Source organism: Canis lupus, chromosome 9, assembly GCF_048164855.1.
Source record: "Canis lupus baileyi chromosome 9, mCanLup2.hap1, whole genome shotgun sequence".
Taxonomy (NCBI): Eukaryota; Metazoa; Chordata; class Mammalia; order Carnivora; family Canidae; genus Canis; species Canis lupus.
Genome location: NC_132846.1, coordinates 62555320 through 62569424, shown reverse-complemented (window position 1 = coordinate 62569424; position 14105 = coordinate 62555320). Strand labels below are relative to the sequence as shown.

The following is a 14105-nucleotide window of genomic DNA, read 5'->3' as shown; positions in this document are numbered from 1 at the left end:
AGGAGCAAATGACCATGTTCCTTCTCTGACGAGGTTCAGTTTAAGAGCACCTCTCCTGATGGGGCACATACGCACAATCTTCACTTTGGAAGAGCAGACACCATCGTGAGATTCCACATCACTGTGAGAATGATTTTATGGCTATTATATTCTCTTAACATTATCAAATCGGATAGCTTTCATTCCAAAGCTTAAAAAGGTAAACTAAGAAAATATATTTTTTAGTGACACTGTTAATGACCAAAGTAAAAGGAACATCCAAGTTCACAAGAGTGACCTATGCAGAGTTTTGTTAGGGGTGTAGATAAAACTGTAAGGGTGAACATCCAGTACAAATAAGAATATAATACTTGGGGCACGACGTCTTACACCTAAATTTCAGTGTTTTAAGATTCTCAGGAGGGAACCCACATGTTCCCATGTGTATCTGGTGCTTTGGTATAAGGAATGTTCCAAATCCATGGCCGATCTGGGGGGAAAAAGACAGATAAACCACATTATATAGTACTTATTTAAACAGGATTACAAAAAATTCACTTACCCGATAGGATAAAACCACCCATGTGTTGGGAGTCTACAAATTGTTAACCCCCCACTTATCTAAAGTTTTAGGACATGCGAGCATGCGCATGTGCACAGGGGAGGGAGAGAATGAACCTCAAGCTGCCTCTGCACTGAGCCCAGAGCCCAACATGTGGCTCAATCTCATGATCTGAGATCATGACGCGAGCCAAAACCAAGAGTCAGATGCTGAATTGCACCAGGTGCCTGTTAAAACCTTTTCTGAACCCACTCCAGACATCTGCCCATTTCAAACAGTAGCTATTGACAAAGGTTCACGCTGAGACATGGGCAAGTAAAACATGGAAGCAGGCCAGCAGGAACCAGGCCTTACATCCTGAGTTGCCACTTAAATTTACCACTTTCCCTGCCTCAGCTTCAGTTTTCTTATCTGTACCTGCTCTGTGGCACTGTCAGGAGGGTTGAGATAAAGGCATGTAGTGCCTGAGAGCATCTAGCAGAGAAAGAAACTCATAAAGGGCAGCTATTCTTATCTTCTTTTACAAAGCTGGAGAAACCAACACATGTAACATATGGCACAGTGCTCTCAGCTGGCCACGGTCACATATAACCAAGAGGCCCAGGGTCACATCCATGAAACGCTGTTCCATTCCTTAGGGCTAATAATTGATGAGGCATAAAGGTCTCTGTACAATGACCATAGACCAATGTTGAAGAAAGTGACATGCTTTGGTAGGACACAGAAAGAACCCTGAAGACCTAGGTGGGATCCTGCCCTCATCTGTCTCTGCATTGTAGTGGGGAAGCACTGGGATCTTTGCCTCAGGTTCCTCATCTGTGAAATGGGCATTAGCTACATAAGCAACCTCCAGGGATGACTGTGAAACAAAGGAGAGCACACCTGTGGAAGTTCCTGGCATGTTTTAGATGCTCAATAAACGTACTTTCCCCTCTTTTAATGGGTGTTTCAGAAACCGAAAAAAAAAAAATCTGAACAAATCACTTTTACCAAGCATCACTACTGCTAGAGTCAAATCAATTCTAAAGAACCATACTAGTATAAGTAGGGTGTAAATACATTGCTAGAGTTGAGAGTCCCCACATAATTGTCCTGATAAGTAGGAGAGTTACAACGACTCTGAAGGGTTGGCAGCTGACAGTAAAGCAGCCACTGAGCAGGTGTGCTGAGAGGTACCATCCTTGGAAGCTGCTGCTCAGCATGGCCAGCCTGCTCTTGGGGGAAGCGGTCTCTGCTTTCTGAACAGAGGCAGATAGTGGCTCAGACAGTGGCCTGGCAAACGACCAGAGGCTCTCCTGACAGTTCATGGTGTTGATTAATGGTAGTGTAAAGCATGCAAATGGCAGCACCCGGCAGGGATGTGCAGGGAAAGAATGCCAAGGATGGCAACAAGTTATCAGAACACTGCTGTCTTTGGCCTTGAGATGGTGTGAAAGCCTGAAACCACACACTTTGTTAAACAAGACTTGAGAGAGTGCCATAATCCTGGGCCTGTGTGACATGCTTGCTTCATAAAAGGTTAAAGGTTTGGCATTGTTGAAGACTCCCCACAGCTATCTGCTGGCCTTAACAAAGCCCTTGCTCTCTTCTCCTGGGAACACCATCTTGTGCAGCTGGACTTCTCCCAGCATTTTCTGTAAACTGCTATGGGGTAGCATGGGCTCTATTTCATCACCAAAGCAGAGGATAACCCTTACCCTTGTTATATAAGTAGCTATTTGATTCTTCACCAAGGCAGGGTTTGTGATGCAAGGCAGGGTTTGTGATGCAGAATGTGATGCAAACTCTGCCAGTAACTTTGAGACCACCATTGCATTTATTCCTCTCCCACACAATTAGCCAACAATGACCAAGTAACTACTCTACTGGCAAATCCCTGGACACTCTGCTCGATAAATGAGCAAATATCTATACCTATGCCCTGATCATTTGCCATGCTGGTTCAAAGGTTCACACTACCTTGGGAGACAGACACAAAAAGGTTAACAGGAAGGTGAGAAGAGGTGGTTGTGACTCTGTAGTCTTTACCAGAAATCAACCACTCCTTGGCTTAGATGAGGCCTGCTTTAAGCAATCCTCATAAATGGTCCCATGAAAGAAAAACTTGCCTCATAAGATAGTCCTGCATACAGATGATGGTTAGATGCCAGGTAGGCTGCTAGACAAAGCTGAGGTCCCTCTCAGTTTATAGTCCAGTGCGGCAGAGAGACGAACTTTACTACATCAGCGTGAGGGCACCCAAACCTGGCTGACATGATGCATTTGGCGCATTTCCCCAGAGTTCACCTCCAGGGAGCTTGTTTCAGTGGGTCTAGGCTGGGGCCTGGCATTACTCATTCTTACCAAGTTCTAACAGTGATCTTGACACAATCAGAGTTTGGGATCAGAGGCTAACTGGGATGAAAAGCTTTTTCCTGAAATACAATGGAAGGACTTAAAACAGGAGTGTGACATGATGAGAGGTACAAGGCAGCAGTGGAGAGGATGCCCAATGGGAGGGGACCAAACCAAGGAGATGATAAGCAGTGCACTAGGTGAGACGGTGAAGCAACAGTAAGGCCACAGCCAGAAGCCTGGGGATGTTTTATCTCTGTGTATTTCCTGTCTGTCCCTGTGGTCAATTGAATGTGTGCATCCTGCATTTCTAACTCTACAACTGAGCTGTCTGTGGGGAGGTGATACAGTGTGACCGTAAAGGGGACATGGACAGGGCAGACAAGGCTGCCCATGGGGCCCTGACCAAGTTGACCTGAGTGCTTACCTTCCTAAGTTTGCAAAGTAGGGGCTAGATCAGTACCAGTATTGTGGGGGTAGTGAGGACTCAATAATCAATAAATTCATGTTAAGTGCTCATAGGAGGTCCTGGCATGTAGTAAGTACTTAATGAGTGCTAGCTACTGTAATATTATAATTAGCACCACCATCAACCACAGCGGGTGAAGACTGTCATCATCCTATATGCCGTGTAGCTCCTCAGGTTTTTTTAACAGCCAAACCCAAGTACAATATCCTGTTCTACATAGCCAGGAAATAAGCTCTTTCCTCTAATCCTCTAAGAAGTGACCCTTGCGTTAAAGAGTTAGGACTCTACCCCCTTGTCCAAACACCCACCCACACACACACTTCTCCGCTGTCTTCAGGGGAACTTAATATCTTACCTATAGAAGCCACTGTCCGTCACCTAAGCAATCACCTTTAATTCTTTCCTTGTCTCAGGCACAGAGTGTGTATGTTTGCGTGTGCTCTGTGGTTTGATCCCAAAGAGAGGAGTTTTTTTTTTTTTTTTTTTTAAGATTTTATTTATTTATTCACAGCAGACACACAGGCAGACGGAGAAGCAGGCTCATGCAGGGAGCCCGACATGGGACACGATCCTGGGTCTCCAGGATCAGGCCCTGGGCTGAAGGCGGCGATAAACTGCTGAGCCACCTGGGCTGCCCCAGAGATGAGGTTTCTGATGCCACTTTACTTTAGCCTACTCTTAAATCAACAAATGTATGAAAGACTTGCCAGCTTGCAATACAAAGGAAAGCTCCAAAATATTTTACACTGGGTTACCGACCTAACAGAGATGCAATCTTTGGTAATTATGATACTAGTGTTATCTGAAACCCATTAACATTCTTTTCTGTGAAGATCTCCCATATTAATGTGTGACTAAAAAAAAGCACAAGAGAACCACCTATCCAGTGGGAGGAAGAATAATTTAAATTGTTAAAAACCAAGTACTGACTTCAATACAATCTGATAAAATTACTTTTTTACTTTGATAATTCTAGATTTCCTATAAGTTTCTCTTTACAAAGTAATTTTAAAAGCTAAGCTGGAAGTATGGTGTCAGGCTTCTATTTGTATTATGAAACAAAACCGGATTTTATTAAAGGTGACTGATCAAAATGTCTAGAAACCTTTTGTTTTTCCATAAAAAAACTCCCCTCATTTCTAAAGATCTTTCAAAAATAGGTCCTTGAAAATTAAGCATTATCAATAATGATTTTAAGTGGGGCACCTGAGTGGCTCAGTGGATGGCTCAGGGCATGATCCTGGGGTCCTGGGATTGAGTCCCACATCTGGCTCCCTGCAGGGAGCCGGTCTCTCTCTGGTCTCTCATGAATAAATAAATAAAATCTTAAAAAAAATAATGATTTTAAGTGACCTCTTTTGCATTTTCTTTGGATTAGAAAATTGAATCAGCTTCCTGTTTCCCTTACAAAACTGCTTTATGAATCTGGTCTCTACTATTTAGCAATAATTCTGAAAGGTCTGGGCTGAAGTTTCTTCCTGTACTATCTAAATTCAAGGAATTATTTCAAATGAATCAAGCAGTAGGGGGGATGGTTAAACTATCTGGGAACCAATGGTTTAAAGCACTTAGAGGATTATATACACTATATACATGCTAACTCTACATCACGCATCTCATGTGCCAAGCAGGTTTTAATGACCTCTCCTACTGAGCAATTACATATACAGCTAATTAGCTTAGTTCTAGACACTTAAAACTTAAATTCTGAAATAATTTAAACCTGCAAAAGATATACACAACTTGGCAGATATCACCCTAACCGATTGATCAATATTGACTTTATCAGTAATCAGGCAGATGGTTATGTAACTCCTTACAGGATGCACCAAGAAAAACATCTCTTCTGTGGTCTTGGCAAAAGTGCCTAACTTATGAAGAAACAGTGGACAAACCACTCATACAACATCCCTCACCATCTATAAGATAATCGGCCTGAAATCTTGCAGAACTGTTTCAAATTAAAGAGACTGATAAACGTGACATGTAACCTGAAACTTTCCTTTCACCATAAAGGACATTATTGGGGTACAGATGAAATCTGAATAAATTCTGTAGGTGATAGTATTGAATCAATGTTAATTCCTGATTTTGGTAACTGCACTCTGGCTATGTAAGAGAACATTTTAAAGAAATTTATGTTTAAGGGCCCCTAGGTGGTTGAGCATCTGCCTTTGGCTCAGGTCGTGATCCTGGGTCCAGGGATTGAGTCCCACATCTGGCTCCTCATGGGGAGCCTGCTTCTCCCTCTGCCTGTGTCTCTGCCTCTCTGTGTCTCTCATGAATAAATAAATAAAATCTTAAAAAAAAAAGAAAAATACATGTTGAAGTATTCAGAGATTACCAACATTGTTTACAGCTTTCAAATGAATCAGAAAAAAGTTAACATGATAAAGAAGGATTATGTAAATATTATAAAATACGCATATTTGGGGGAACTTGGGGAACGGAATATGGGAATTCTTTGTTCTTAGAACTTTTTTCTAAATCTGAAAATGCATCAACAAATTAAAAAAAAATACAATTGGCTTTGAACAACATGGGTTTGAACTGCATAGGTCCACTTACACATGGATTTTCCCCCCCAATATACATACAATACTTAAATGTGTTTTCTCTTCCTCATAATTTTTTTTTAAAGATTTTATTTATTCATGAGTGATACAGAGAGAGGGGCAAAGACATAGGTAGAGGGAGAAGCAGGCTCCACGCAGGGAGCCCGATGTGGGACTCGATCCCAGGACTCTAGGACCACGCCCTGGGCTGAAGGCAGGTGCTAAACCGCTGAGCCACCCAGGCGTCCCTCTTCCTCATAATTTCTTAACATTTTCTTTTCTCTAGCTTACTTTATCATAGGAATATACTGTTTAATATATATAATATACAAAATATGTGCTGTTATTAGTAAGGCTCCTGGTCAACAAGGCTATTAGTAGTTAAGGTTTTGGGAAGTAGAAAATTGTATGTGGATTTTCAGCTGCACTGGGGGGTCAGTGTCCCTAACCCCCACATTGTGCAAGGGCCATCTGTATACATATACCATGCATATTAAAAAAAAAAAAAAAAAAAGGAAAAAAAACCCCAGCTCACTTAATAGAACAAAGCTAAAGCCTCTGAACCTCTATTTTAAATTATTCTTAAATCTGACATATAGCTTATTCTTTTAGTCCAAATTAGATAGGCTTTACTTGGGATGCCTGGGTGGCTCAGAGGTTGAGCATCTGCCTTTGGCTCAGGGTGTGATTCTGTGATTCAGGATCACGTCCCACATCGAACTACCTGCATGGAGCCTGCTTTTCCCTCTGCCTGTGTCTCTGCCTCTCTCTCTCTCTCTCTCTCATGAATAAATACATAAAATCTCTCTCTATATATATAAAAGGCTTAATCTTACCTTGTTTTATCTGCTTAATAGTGTTTGGATAAAACAAAGAATATATGCTAAAAAGGGAGTATGAGGCAGATGCCTCTGGCATATACTAGCTCAGGAGTGATCACATACTGGTCTATTTTATTCTTTTCAGGCTCAGGGTCACACAGCAAGTGGGATATATGGAAATAAGATTTAAAATGTTGGTGATTTTGAGGGCTTTTTCCCCCCTTCACATCAGACAGGTGATGCACCGAGGTCACAAACATGGTTTGAGGGAGGCACATGTCACACAATGGTATGAACACCACCCAATGATTATGCTTATGGACTATATAAAAAGATCTAAAAGATTTTTTTAAAGTCACAACTCCTATTAGTCAAATGAGTTTGGTTAAGTTTAACTTTTCAGGAGAAGGGTAAACTCCATAGGGCCAGGGATTTGTGTTTGTCTTGTTCAAAGACATATTCTAAGTACCTAGACGGTGTGTGCACACAGGTTCTCAGTAATATACCTGTGGAGAGAACAGATAAACAGCAAGTACTGTGTAAAGCAAGCTATACCTGCAGCTGTGTCTTTATTTTGGTTTATTATTTGATCAATTTCTTGGTTTCAGGATGTCTGCTGGTATCTTTATTTTTTTAAGAATTTATTTATTGGACAGAGAGTGTGCGTGAGAGAGCACAGGCAGAGGGAGGAGCAGAGGGAGAGGGAGAAGCAGGCTTCCCGCTGAGCAGGGAGCCCTATATGGGGCTCCCTCCCAGGACCCTGGGATCATGACCTGAGTGGAAGGCAGATGCTCAACCGACTGAGCCAACCAGATGCCCCTCTGCTGGTACCTTGTAATAAACTAATTTGTTCACAGCAGTGTATTTCTTTGCTAAGCTTTCTAGTTAGTCCTCAGATTTTTTTTTAAAAAAAGGCTGAATAAAAAAAAAATTAAAAAGGCTGAATAAGATCTTATACATGTTACAGTGGTTTGAAAATCATTTTCAAAGTACTTTTGGAATGTTCTTAACCACTCAATTCTCCAAATTTTAATAAGATGCCGCCTTCTTGTCCATAGGATTCCCCTGAATTCTGGCTATATATGAAGTAGTGATATCTGAGTGACTGGCATTCTGTATGTCACTGAAGCAGTGTGGAAGGTAAAATCATACTAATAAAAAATAAAATGTGGGCAGCCCCGGTGGCGCAGCTGTTTAGCGCCGCCTGCAGCCCAGGGCGTGATCCTGGAGACCAGGGATCGAGTCCCACGTCAGGCTCTCTGTGTGGTGCCTGCTTCTCCCTCTGCCTGTGTCTCTGCCTCTCTCTCTCTCTCCATCTCTACGAATAAATAAAATAAAATCTTTAAAAAAATAAAAAAAATAAAATGCTCCACTAAGTATCTTTTCAAAGGAAATGTATAAACCCAGAAAACTCCGCTAAATAATGGAAAACATTCTGCTCGCTGGCCAAGTAAAAGATTCATCATTACAACAGTCTAAGATAGTACCCACCTGGAAACTTTTAAATTCTTGGGAATGCATTTTCTATCAGAACCGAAGGAGTCTTGGGATACTTTTAAGGCTTCTCCATCATCATCATCATCATCATCATCATCTTTTTTTTTTTTTTTTTAAGATTTATTTATTTATTCATGAGAGACAGAGACAGAGAGAGGCAGAGACACAGGCAGAGGGAGAAGCAGGCTCCATGTAGAGAGCCTGATGGGGGACTCAATCCCAGCATTCCAGGATCACTCTCTGAGCCAAAGGTAGAAGCTCAACCGCTGAGCAACTCTGGTGTTTCTCCTTCCATTTTCTTTCATTCTTGCTTTCAAAGTCCTTTGGAGATTAGGATTAAGTGGAGGTGTAATTCTAGCCAAGGTTCTGGGATGAAGGTGGAAAGTACATAGCCCAAGGCCAGACCACAGGAAGTCAATTCATTCAGTCAGCCAGTCTGTCAGCAGTCAGTCTGTCCCCACCTCTAAGCTTATTCAGAACTCAGGTGGGGGTGGGGGGGGTGGGGGGGGGGAAGGAACACAAAACAACAGAAGAAAAAACAAAGGTACGGTATAAAGCTGGGAGGCAGAAGGAGAGGTTTTCACGGTCAGGTCCTGTGACACTGGGAGGATTCAGGGACTGTCATACATAGGATTTAGGCTCTTTTCATCATCAGTTCAGCAAGGGGAAGGGGAGAAATGAATACAGATCCATTATTATATGCCAGGAACTGATCTGGATATTCTAAATAATAGAAACACCAGCTTACTCTGCACTGGATACTGTATTAGGTGCTAATACAGACAGCATCCAGGTCACTCTTCTTCATAAACTCTATGAAGTAGGTGCTCTTTTTCCCCCCATTTTACAGAGAGAAACATTAAGGTTAGAGAAAGAAAATAACTGCCCAAGGTCACTTAATAAGTTGCGAGGATGGTGCAAGCACACAGCCTGGTTCTAAAACACTATTTTTCATTTGTGTGGGGGTGGGGAGGGACACAGATTCTCTGAAATTCTGACAAAACCTGTATAATCTTGCTAGTGAAAAATGAAGATGCATAAATACACAAAAAATTTAGAGGACTCAAACGTACACAGCTTAGCAAGAAGGGGAAAAAAATGCCTTCTGAAACTTGCTATCAACACAACTCATTACGGCCAAAGGCACCTGTTAGACAGCAGGAGACACATCTAACAAAGTTAACACAATCTAAGAAACAGATCCATTGGAAGGGGAAGGTTTGGTTTACCATGAAAGCCAGAAAGGGCAAGTGAGGATGGGGAAGTAACTAGAACCCATGTAGCACTGTCCAGGAAAGAAAGGGACCCAGTGGGCAAAGCGGACTCTGACAGGGAATCAGAGATTTTGGAATATTAATGGTGTGACATCATTAAAACTTTCTAAACAAAAACCACACTTTCCCTTTTCCCTGTTCAGATTCAGAACTTACTCAAAAACCAATGACTATAATCTGGCTGTGTAGGCATCTACCTTCCAGGGGAAAATATGCTGGTTATAATAGAACCTTTTGCCAATTTTTTTTTAAAAGATTTTATTTATTTATTCATGACAGAGAGAGAGGCAGAGACACAGGCAGAGGGAGAAGCACGCTCCATGCAGGGAACCTGACGTGGGACTCGATCCTGGGTCTCCAGGATCACACCCTGGGTCAAAGGCGGTGCTAAACCGCTGAGCCAACCGGGCTCCCCCTTTTGCCAATTTTAAATTAATAAGCATGTCCTGATTATACTTCTGCTCCTGTGAGAGTCTGGTAGGTGTGAGTTGCTTTAGAGACAGACATCCTAGGGGTAAGAAAAGTGGTACTGCAGCCTGTGTCGCTGGGTCAGACTTGGGATGGCGCTGGTGCCACCCATGCCAGCCAGCTCTCCTCCATAAACACCAGGAACCTGAACCAATATTCCAATGACTTTCTATTATGAAACACTATCTAGAGGAGCCTGGGAATCTCCCTTTTAAGAGGATGGAAGGTTTTGCGAAGTCAAAATTATCTTCATCAAAGTACTAAGCCATTATTTGTCATTTTCACTTCTTGAGAGTATAACAGGCTTTGTGATGTATACTGCAACAGAGCAGCTATGAGAATTTAGTGGTCTTTCATAGTAAAGAGGCCAGCAAAACTAAATAATGCCACCTTCCTCACTTTTTTTTCTTTTTGAAATAGTAAATTAAAAAATATATATATATATGCCTATTACTATTATTTAAAAAACTAATATAAAAGATTCATGGTTTTGATTTCTAATATAGTAAATCTCAAAGATACAAAAACCCGCGTAAGTCAAAGCTCCTTGTGATCCTTAATAATAAGGGTGCCGAGGGGTTTCCTGGACCAACCAGTTTGAGAACTACAGCTCTAGGGCCCCAGACAGGGCAGCCAAGGGGCTTCTTGCAAGCCTGTTTCCAAAGTGTTCCATGAGCCATCCTCCCACTGAGAGACCAACGGCTTCTTTTGAGCAGTTTCTGTTTTGGTACCAAACACGATTTCCTTTCATGTGTATCCTACCTTTATTTCCATACAGTTCTGGAGGCAGGTCATATGGCACAGGAAAGGCGGCTGCTGGCTCCTTGCTCCCTGAGAAGAATTTCTGTTTTACTTTGAAGCTGTCCAGGCCCTGTGAACACATAGAGGGAATCTCTGATTGCACCCCATTTTCTGAAAAAGATCTCAAGAAGCAATGATATCTTTATGGTACTCATAGCAAAACTGAAGTTATTTCAGAGCTATTTTTCAATGTTTGATAGGTAAGATATTTACACCTGCCTTAAATTAATCTTTCCTAAAAAGAGGAGGTTTGAATTTTAAAAATTAAATTTTAACAAAGTTCACAAAGTTTAATAAAAGAAAACAAAAGAGAAAACAATTGTGGCTCTCATAGCCCATTTCTCCTAACCGCTCTGTACAGTCTGCAAGGAGTGTGTACAAGACACTGTATATAAATAATTCCAATATTGCTATAGTAACAGGCTGCTCACTCTGGTGTAAGAATAAAAGTTGCCTTCATGTATAATGAAAGTGTTCCAATATAATGTGAGAGGAATATAAAAACAAAAACTATTCTAGACTCACCAAAATGGAAGGTTTATTCCAAGAACTCCAGAATAGGGTATTATTTTTAGATCTTAACCAGGGTACAAGGTATTCTGTATCTCGGCTGATGTGGAGAACCACTGCAGCCTTCTAGGACAGGGCCCCTGCAGCAGTGCAGGTGCTTAACATGTGAACCTCACGCTCCCCATGCCTCCACACGCTGATCCTCCTCTTCTGGCTTCCCTGGTGGGTTATCCCAGCACCTTGCTTGCAAATCAGTTTGCCTCTCATCCCTTCTGTCTACCCATCCAAACACATACCCACCCTCTGTCCTAAATACCCGCATGTCAAACAGTGCTCGTGTCCTTGGAACTCTACAAAGAACCAGAACTATAGTGCTTAGTCTTGATGCTCAGAGAAGTGAGCAGGGGAGACTGCTCATGGGCCTTGGATAGGACGTGGTAAGAGCTGGAGTTACGCTGCCCTGGACTTTAGGCAATCTGAATTCTAACACATTGCTCTGGCATTCACGGAGTTGTGAGAATGGCTGGTATTTGCGTTTGTTCATTCAACACATTTCTTGAGTGCCCCTTCTGTGTAGGCATGGTGCCAGGCACTGAGTGCCTAAAGTTAACAAAGATGTCATCATCCCTGTCCTCATGGGTCACATAGTCTAGTGTGTTTATAAATAAGTAAAGTAAATACATACTTGTGAGGACCACTATGAAGAAAAGCAGAAGTACTACAAGAGAGAATAGACCTGTTTTAGACATGGGGGTTGGGGTGGGGGGGGTTTGCCAATAGAAGCCTCCCTGAAAAAGTGATTTTTTTTTTAAAGATTTTATTTATTTATTCATGAGACACACAGAGAGAGAGGCAGAGAGAGAAGCAGGCTCCATGCAAGGAGCGTGATGTGGGACTCGATCCCAGGACTCCAGGACTACGCCCTGGGCCAAAGGCTGGCACTAAACCGCTGAGCCATCCAGGGATCCCCAAAAGTGATGTTTTAATTAGACTCTGAAAGAGGAGTCGGGCTAGAAGAGGCGAGAGTGGAAATATTCCAGGCAGAAGAAATAGCATCTGAAAAGGTGCAGAGGTGGCAAAGAGCTTGTGTGTTCCAGGAGCTAAAAACAATGGTCAGTGGGACACCTGGACACTCGGTTACTAGACCCCAATTTCCTCATCTGCAAAATCAGAATGAAGCAATCTGAATGTCATCACGTTAAAGTGTCTTCCACATCAGCACCTAGTCTTGGTGCACAGCTGGTGTTCAAGCAGTGCTGAGCTGCAAAAATAGGATAAAGGTATCTTGTCTGCTGACTCTAGAGGCTTTTGCATAAGAACAAATCAAACGTGTAAGTGCTCTGTGCACAAGAAGACCTGTAGAAAGGTACAGGCGATGAAGAAAGGTCCAGCATTGATGAAGATGATGAGTAACACATCAAAAGGCGGTAAGTGATAACCTGTTGAATGCAACATAGAAAAGGAAGAAATGCCTTTTTACCAATTTTGGGATAAGGAAAGGCTTTGTAGAAAAGATTACAGCTGGGTCTTGAGAAATTGGCCTAATTTTGATAAACAGAGAGATGGCAGGCAAGAACATCAAGGGAGATCAGCATAACACAAGGCAGATTTGGAAAAGCACAGAGCAGGCCCGTTAGGGGGATGGGGAGTGAATGAGCTAACGCACAGGAGGCGGCCTGACAACACTGGAGAGAACCTGACTGGAGACGGTTGTTTTTATTTATTTATTTTTTTTAATTTTTTTATTTATTTATGATAGTCAGAGAGAGAGAGAGAGAGAGAGAGAGAGAGAGAGAGAGGCAGAGACACAGGCAGAGACACAGGCAGAGGGAGAAGCAGAGGGAGAAGCAGAGGGAGAAGCAGGCTCCATGCACTGGGAGCCCGATGTGGGATTCGATCCTGGGTCTCCAGGATCGCGCCCTGGGCCAAAGGCAGGCGCCAAACCGCTGCGCCACCCAGGGATCCCTGGAGACGGTTTGAATGGGAAGCAGTATGGGTCTCTGTGGCCTGTACCTCTTTAACTGGGCCCAACCCCAGGCCTTGGTGACTCCTCTCAGAGGTGTCAGGGAAGGGGCAATCTTTCATTTAGTAAGATGGGAGCCTTGAGCTGCTGGGGGCTCTCAAGTACTTCAAAATGAACTGATAATACAGTCCAAAACCCTGGATTCAGCTGTGCCTGAAGCAAGGGACTCACTTCCCGGGTTTGCCTTTTTTCTTACCCTGGTTGGGGTTGGTTATGTGTCACTTCTGATCCACAGCAGCACGGGTCCCCCGGCTAAAGGGTATGGCCCCGACTCTGATACACTGGGGAGCTGCAGGTTTCTGAACGGAGAAGCTCCACTCTAAAGGCTGACTGACGGGCACAGATGAGAACAGATCTAATTGCCAGAGTCAGAAGACTGAGAGCCTGGGAGGTGGGACAGCGGATGGTAACAGGGACACAAGACAGCATGGTGACAAAAGCTCAGAGACAAACCAGCTGCATTCAGAAGAGAGTGGGTAGGGTCAATGGAAGGGGAAGGAAATGGATTTCAAAGACAAGGAAGGAAACATTAAAAATCAGGGATATGTGAAGGCAGAGGAGGGTGGGGGCAGGAGGACCCAGGACACCTGAAAAGGAACACTGCCACCTGCCCCCTCGCCCACACTTCCCTGCAGAGGGCTGCTGGGCCATCTCCACATCAGTCAGTGCTGATGCCCTCCTCACAGCTAACCTTCAACAAGTTCTGGATCTGAGAAGAACCTTATGTGCTTCCTTGTGCTTATCACTTATTTGCTGTGTGACTCTAGGAAAATTACTTAACCCTTCTGGGCCTGAGTTTCCTCACCTAGTAA

General features: G+C 43.0%; 1 protein-coding gene, 1 long non-coding RNA gene and 1 pseudogene across 8 annotated transcripts in view; 1 reads left to right on the top strand and 2 right to left on the bottom strand.

The window, feature by feature from the left end:
• LOC140640380 (uncharacterized) overlaps positions 1–14105 on the top strand; it is an 86922-nt gene that overhangs the window by 20968 nt on the left and 51849 nt on the right. The window lies entirely within an intron of this gene.
• The window catches only part of TDP1 (tyrosyl-DNA phosphodiesterase 1), an 84295-nt gene continuing 70308 nt past the window's right edge, over positions 119–14105 (bottom strand). For all 7 annotated transcript variants that reach the window (XM_072839663.1, XM_072839658.1, XM_072839664.1 and 4 more), the window contains 2 exons: positions 10722–10830; positions 119–469 (listed from right to left, as the gene is read on the bottom strand). In XM_072839663.1, the coding sequence (XP_072695764.1) occupies positions 396–469; positions 10722–10830 (183 nt within the window). In that variant the 3' untranslated portion in view covers positions 119–395. The remainder of the gene's footprint in view (positions 470–10721; positions 10831–14105) is intronic.
• LOC140640793 (small nucleolar RNA U13) lies at positions 6947–7056 on the bottom strand (annotated as a pseudogene).